At 43.4% G+C, this 7548-nt stretch overlaps 1 protein-coding gene across 1 annotated transcript; it reads right to left on the bottom strand.

The window, feature by feature from the left end:
• Positions 1–6099: 6099 nt before the first annotated feature.
• MRPL50 (mitochondrial ribosomal protein L50) lies at positions 6100–6496 on the bottom strand (the record flags this gene model as incomplete). The annotated part of the gene is made up of 1 exon (XM_009071837.1): positions 6100–6496. A coding segment is annotated over one exon (397 nt), but the record flags the coding sequence as incomplete, so codon positions are not given.
• Positions 6497–7548: the final 1052 nt, after the last annotated feature.

Below are 7548 nucleotides of genomic sequence, written 5' to 3' on the forward strand. Positions count from 1 at the left end.
CCTGCTGCTGGCACAAGACTCACCCAGGCTGCAGCCTCGTCTTGCTCAGGTCTAAGGAGCAAGGAGCTAGCTGCAAGAATCACTCCAGCAGCAGATGTTTCAGTTCCTGTGCATCTTTTTTCCCCACTGTATCCCCAAGCCTCATGCTGCCATGCGTGTTTGCTCTTAGAGCATGTGGGTGCTGTAAGTCTGGTCATGCATGAGGGAAGGGGTTGTGGGATAAACACCAGAGGACTGGTGCTGGAAGTGTGCAGGAATGATATCAGCCAGATGTGAGGGAGATTCAGCCATCCACTAAGATGTTTTCACTATCTGGAAGTGACAAACTCCTGGGTCTGATGGGAATATTTGGCCAGTAAAATGCATCATTTGGGTAGGCCTTGGTTCTGAGATGATAAAGCATATGTGGGAGTCTCTGCTGTGTAAAAATTTAAAAAGACTGAGAATGGTTCATCACCTCAGATTACAGGTCAGATGAACCCACTTACCAAGGCAGTCCATCGCTTCCAGCCATGTCTGTAAGCACACTGTGGCCCAAGGCTGAGAAAGACGATGCCTTGAACCAAAATCCGGGTTAAATTCTTCGCGAAAATTGGCAGTTGCGACCTCAATTTCTCTGAGTTCTTCCTGGAGACAGAACACAATGATCTCACTTTTCTTTTTTCCTGCATTACACAGGGGATATGTGTTGTCCATAACTTTAAGGGAACTCATGGAGCTCCTTCGAAACTGAAGCCTGAAGACCCACGAGGAATGCCATTAATGGCCTTCCCAAGAGTGGAAAGTCCTCTGGAGACATTGAGTGCACAGGTACTGTAAATCCTTTCACCCAGATCATCACCAAGCACATTTTATGTTAAAGTAGAGTAAAAAATAGTTGTGTGTCTAACCACACATCCCTAACATTAAGCCCATTGAACAGAGTGAATCTGCATAAGAGCAGACTTTGTTTTAAGGCATATGTCCCTGAAACTACCAAATACTGTAGATCTTCTGCCCCATGCACATCCACAGCTAAAGAAGTAGGATTTCACATATCCTCTGCATATGGTTTTTGATCACAAATTATTGCTTGGAAGAATAGAGAACTGAAAGAAAAGTAAAAATAATTCTAGTTACATTCCAGAATGCTTTTGGAAGGATTTAGTCTTCCCTGGGGATAAACTTTGCTGTACAGAAAAATATTATAGAGATTTGGTTTTATCCTTATTACTGTTCATTATCTTCTAGAATAAGAAGAAATCATATGCTCTTTTCTATCTCTAAGTCATCAGAAAAGAAGTTAATCATATTCCTTCAAGGCTGCAAAAAGAATAGCTAGTGGAAGCATCATTATTGATGATGTTTCTGTTAAAACTACTTACAGTCCATTCAAAACAGACAAGCAAATGCCACCTGCCAAGATGGGAACAAGGAGAAACTGTAGTTTATCAGCTATCTGAAATAACCTGGTGCAATTTATTTGTTCTTCAAATTGTATGAAGCACTGTGCTGACATGTCCCTCTGGACAGGACCCAGTCCTGTTTGAAAGTCTCTGTAGAAAAGCCTCATTTGCTTTTCAAGGCTATTAGTGAGTGTTCATAACAGCAGGCCTGGAGCTCAGTAGTTCCCACCACGTGCTCAGGACAGACAGCTGTAACTCTTGCAGTTTTAAAGCCTTTTGTTAGATGGGCAACAGTTTGTGTTAGTGAAGGATTTTCTCACTAATTTTGCAAAGCAGGATATGTAAATGCCAAACTGTATACAAATATTCATGTGCTTGCCTTTTCTTCTTTGCAGAATCACTCTGCCTCTATGACTGAAGTAACTTGAGATGGGAGATTGGCAGAACGAAGCTATTTTTTACTACCCTCCAGTACAATACTCCAAGACACACAGTTACTAAATGTCTAACTGTGATGACCAGTATTATGTTATGTCTAGTTAGAGGCTAATGTTTTGTACTTTTTTTGTATGAGGAAGTGATGTAGCTTGCCCTGATTTTTTGTCAGCTTTAATATTATTATGCAAGACTTTAAAAGCAAAACAGAAAAAGAAAAAAAAACCTTTTCTTGTTTAAAGTGTGCACTGAGGAACTACATCTATGGAATTGTTGATGTTGTTATGTGATATTTGTACACAATTTTTTTTTCATTTTGGAATTTATATATCTTGAAAAACAAAATTCACTTTTACCTTTTCTTACCATAAGAAGTGCTTCTACCAGTGGAGTCTGATTCTGATCTGAGTAAGCTCAGCCCAGACCTGAAGTAATTGCATATATTTAATTCATATTAAAATAATGATGATCAGAAATCTAACCTGAATGATACTATCAACAAGTAACAAAAATCCATCCTTGATTCAGTGAGCTACTTAAGGATTCCTCAGACATTATGGACTTCAGTTAGCCATCCCGTTTCCAGACTCCTTGGCAGGCTTGAGCCATGTCGTTAAGCACCTCACTGAATCAAAGCCTGATTGTTCTGGTGTGGGTGATTGTGCTGGTTATTGAAGAATAACTAAAACAACATCCTCAGTCTGCAATATAGACAGACTGGATGTGAAAATTTATAGTAGTAGCTGATAGCATGTGAGCTGACTATATCATCTCCCTAGATCTTCATTCCTCCCCGAGGCCCACCTAAAGCTCCCAGTGAAACCTGGCTTCAGGAATTGACTATGGGGATATACAGCCACCACTGTGGAGCTGAGGCTGCGCTTTAAGTGTTTCATCACTTCATCATAGATTTGTGGGGTAACTAGTGACACTGGTGCACAGGGAAAATGACACCACTTCTTCAGCGGAGCGGCACTCCTTGGCATTCGGATTGGCATAACCAAGAAGCCATTTATTGGCATTTGGATTGGCAAAACGAAGCAGCCAGTTTGGCCCCCACAGTGTATTTTATCTTGAGGGGCTTTGGCAACTAAAAAAACAGCAAAAAGAAAATAAAAGACTGACAGTCTGCATTTTTGTAAATTCTGCCATACAGAATTTATACCGAAACTGCTATTTTACCATTTGACAACTTTGTCTAAGGATTATAAAGACAATTAAGTATGGGTTGGGGGTGGGGGAGAAGAACAAAAAAAGCCCATTTTAAATGGCTAGAACTGGGGCAAAGGCTTCATTACATGATTTTTTCACTGTTTCTAGATCTTCCTGCATCTCATTCTTATAGCATGGTGATAACTGCTGTGTGTCTCCTTTAAAGAACGGAGCCTCTGTCTGTACTTTTATTGGAATGTTTACCTCACATTTCCATGTTGGTTCTTCTTGGCTTTTTTTTTTTGTATATTTTTTTCCAAAACAGAAGCGAAAAAAAATTATCAAAAAAGCAAACATGTAGCCCTGTCTCTGTCATTTGCCTGTGACACAAAAGAAAGTCTGGGATGTCTGTTTGTGTCTGGTCTTGTGGTGTTTCTTCCAGGTTAGTATTTTCCTCTGACTCTACCAATGTCTGTTTCAGGCTTAGGGACAGAAGGATCAGACTTGGGCTGTGCAGGCTTTCTGTGACCATGAGGAGCTACTGATAAGTGTTCTGGATTCCTCACTACAACTTTGAACCAAATTTCAGAAGGAAAAAAAATCTCTTCTGAATCACTCTGTTAAGAAATACCCTCCCAAGGAGGTTTTTTCACACTTTCTGTCTTTACTGGTTTGGCCTAAAACAAACAAAGATGCATGAGCAGAGATTTTGTTTATTTATTTATTTATAATTTAATTTAGTAGAAATGTCCTTTTGGAAGCCCAAGGATTAAAAAGTGACTTAGCACTTAGAAGTCTTACCCCTTGCATGGCACAGGTATTCTGTGCAAGACTGATCTCATTTCAGATTTCTGCTTTTTCAGCTTGTTACAAAGAGTTAAATGTTTGCATCTCAAGCATCCATGTCTGATCCTCTTCCCTGGTACTTCAGTCTCTGCTGCTTCCCTGCTGACAGAAGCATGAGGTTTGCACCTCAAAGGGACCGAACTATCTGAGATCAGGGAAACAGCAGTTTGACTCAACTCAGACACAGACAGCTGCTGTCATGCTCCTTTCTTGCCTGTCCTAATTTTCAGTCTTGGGTTTTTCACTTTATTCTTATTACATTACCTGAGCTATCGAAGTTACATCCTAGGGGAGACACAGAAAAGGGGATGGGCACAAAATGCAACTACCACTTAAAGGGCTTTTTTAGATGGAGTATTAAGAGGAAACAAGGAAGTGCAAGGATCTCTGGTTTTGACGGAAAGAAGATACAATTTCATGAAAAAATACTTCCCAACTCATTGTTCCCAAACAGTCTCTGAAGCAGATGAGATGAGACAGATTTAGCTATTTGTCACACTGTGATTTTCCATAGGCTACAGGAGAGACATTTGTGAACATTCAGCCTTCCACAGTGACCAGTGAAACATCCCCAGTTCCCTCACATTCACCTCACAGTGGAACACATAGTAATACACTTACACTATTCTGTAATTCTCCAAGACCCAAAAGGAGACAAGAACAGGTTTCTTAAATTTCTTCAGAGCTGTGAGAAGAAAGCAGCACTTGAGAAGTTTGTTCAGTCAAGAAACTTAGTACTGTAACACACAAAAGCAGCAGTGCCTAAGTGTGCTTCAGGCATCTGCACGTTGAAAGAAACCAGGGGTGCAAGGCTGCAGGACAGTGAGTGGAATAACCAGGACATTTCTGGATCATTCCCGGAAAAATTACACATATAGACTCTAACCTCACTGTAAGCAACTGGTTTCATAGAAAACATCTACAAAGTAGCACACATTTCTCAAACTGTTACATATTTTCTTGTCCCCCTGACTTCACTGCTTGCCTCATCTGATCAAAAGCAGACCTGCATCATCAGTTACACGGGTCACATGTAAGAAAAACTAACAGCTGTTAGGAGCCACAGAACTGAAAAAGTGGGGTCCTCGACAGACATTGAAAAATTCAGCAAACTGCCTTGACAGCGGTTGTTTTTACACGGCTGTTGGAGCCTTCACCATTACTGAGTTCAGAGATGTCAGAATTCTACTTGGCCTTATCTTCATGTAGCAATTCTGAGCAGAACAAGTGGTTTTATTTTACAATGACACCTGTAATAGCTTTACAAACCTTACTGCTGACAGGGTCTTATTTTCAGTCTCACGGAAAGAAAAAGTTATGATGGTTTACCTTCTCCCTCCTTCCCCAAGTTTGTCAGGCCTGCTAGTCTTGGTGGCAGAGTTAAACATAGCTCCTGACACAGCCCAACTCCACGTGCAACGTTCCCACTACACAGCTCAGAACTGAAGACAAGAAGTTTACGAAGTTGTCGTGGTTTAACCCCAGCCAGCAGCCAAGCCCCACACAGCCACTCGTTCACTGCCCCACCAATGGGAGATCAGGGAGAGAATTGGAATGGTAAAAGCTAGAAAATTTTGTGGCTTGAAATAGAGTTTAATAGGGAAAGCAAAAGCCACACACACAAGCAAAGCAAAACAAGGAATTAATTCACTGATTCCCATGGGAAGGAGGTGCTCAGCTGTCTCCAGAGCAGGGCCCCATCACACAAAGCTGTTACTAGAAAAGTCAAATGTCATCTCTCCAAACATCCCCCCCATCGCTCCTTTTTCCTCCCGCCTCATATACTGAGCATGATGTCATATGGTATGGAATATCCCTTTGGTCAGTTTGGGTCACTTGTCCCAGCTGTGTCTCCTCCCAATCTCCCATGCATCCCCAACTTCCTTGCCAGTGTGGCAAGCAAAGGCCTTGGCTCTGTGTGAGCTCTGCTCAGCAATAGCAAAAACATCTCTGCATTATCAACCTTGTGTTCAGCACAAATCCCAAACATAGCCCCATACTAGCCACTGGGAAGAACGTTAACACTGCCCCAGCCCAAACCACGGAGGTTCCCCCTGTTTATCCCCACTGGTCCCTGTAGCTGTTTGGCAGCAGGGGAAAGACCAGAAAGCAAATGGCACAAGAGCTTCAGCTCTTTTTTCCATACAGACCAAACAGAAACAATGAAACCGGAGGGTAACTCAGTGAATTTTTATTAGTGACATTCACATATTTCACCCCAATGAAAGGGCTCTGCTGCTGCTCTGCAGCCCTACGACAGGATGCAGAGTACAGAGTTGACTCAGTGCTCCCAGGTAATCTTCAGGTTGGGGGGCAGCTCTACTGCACGCAATTCATCCAACTTGGTCATGTCCTTCACGGGAGTGCGATAGAATTCCAACACATCCTTGGCACAGCACATCAGGTGCAGCTGTGAGTTGGGGACAGCATGACCCAGTTCTGTGGCCAGCTGAGCCAGGAGGAAGTATTTTAATCTGTTCTCCTTGAGGGGTGTCTGCTGCCAGTTACCAGAGAGCGAGGGTCCAAAAACCTTTCTGACATGGGACTCGAGGCAGCTCTCCAGGTTCTCCGGAGGGAGATAGCTCCAGCTGCGCCGAGGGTGACAGACCAGGCTGGGCTCACTCCTCTCTTCTTTTTTAGGAATTACTTCCTCTGCTTCTACCTTTTTTTCCTCATTCCTGTTGGCACCAGAACAGAAGCACTGTCAATCTCTGAGCTGCTTAAGACTGAGTAATAGCACATCTGTATTCCTGGTGTTTCAAACCAGACTCAATCCAGACAGTTCATATACCCTGGGGACACAGCAGGTCCATTATCCATGAAAAACAATAGTGCAAACACCCAGGGTTTGGCTTTCCCCCGATGCTGCTCCCCACACAGCAATCACCCACCCACCTAGCTTATTTCATTGGTCTGAGTGGAAACAGCATTTTTAACCAAATTACTTGTTTTCCCAGTTACAGCTCCATTTGCTAACCTGCTGTGAAAGAAAGGATAACAGAAAATAAACACTACTACTGAAAAAAATCAGTGCTTACATGTAAAACAATTATCATCACTAGTTTTGACCAGAAAACTTGACTTGCTCAGACGCCACAAGCTAGCCAACAACTCATGCATACTTTTATCTAAACCATTATACAGGAACTACGATTTTTCATCCCCATTCTAGTGCTGGTCTGAAATATCTGCTTTTCCACACCTAACAAGCACAGGTAACTGCACTGAAGCCTCTGACCCTGCACCATCACAGCTGCCAGTCTGCAGTGCACCTCGCTGGGCCTTTGTGGCACAGGGTGGAAAAGGCCTCTGAGATCACCAAGTCCAACCTATGACCTAACACCACCGCGTCAACCAGGCCATGGCAGGAAGTGCCACATCCAGTCTCTCCCTAAATTCCTCCAGGGACTGTGACCCCACTGCCTCCGTGGGCAGTGCATTCCAGTGTCTAATCAGCCTTTCTGCGAAGAAATTCTTCCTCCCGTGCAACCTAATCGTCCCCTGGCACAGCTTGAGACTAAGTCCTCTCATCCCGTCACTAGCTGCCTGGGAGAAGAGACTGATCCTCATGCCCTTCCTTTCAGGTCGTTGTAGAGAGTGAGCCTCCTCTTCTCCAGGCTAAATAAACCCAGCAGGCTAAACACCCCCAGCTGGCTCAGCCTCCCCTCACAGCCTCGTCCTGGGCCTACAGACGTGCCGATGCCGCCTCGGCACAACCCCGCGGGCCGCG

Source organism: Acanthisitta chloris, unplaced genomic scaffold (genome assembly GCF_000695815.1).
Source record: "Acanthisitta chloris isolate BGI_N310 unplaced genomic scaffold, ASM69581v1 scaffold20653, whole genome shotgun sequence".
Taxonomy (NCBI): Eukaryota; Metazoa; Chordata; class Aves; order Passeriformes; family Acanthisittidae; genus Acanthisitta; species Acanthisitta chloris.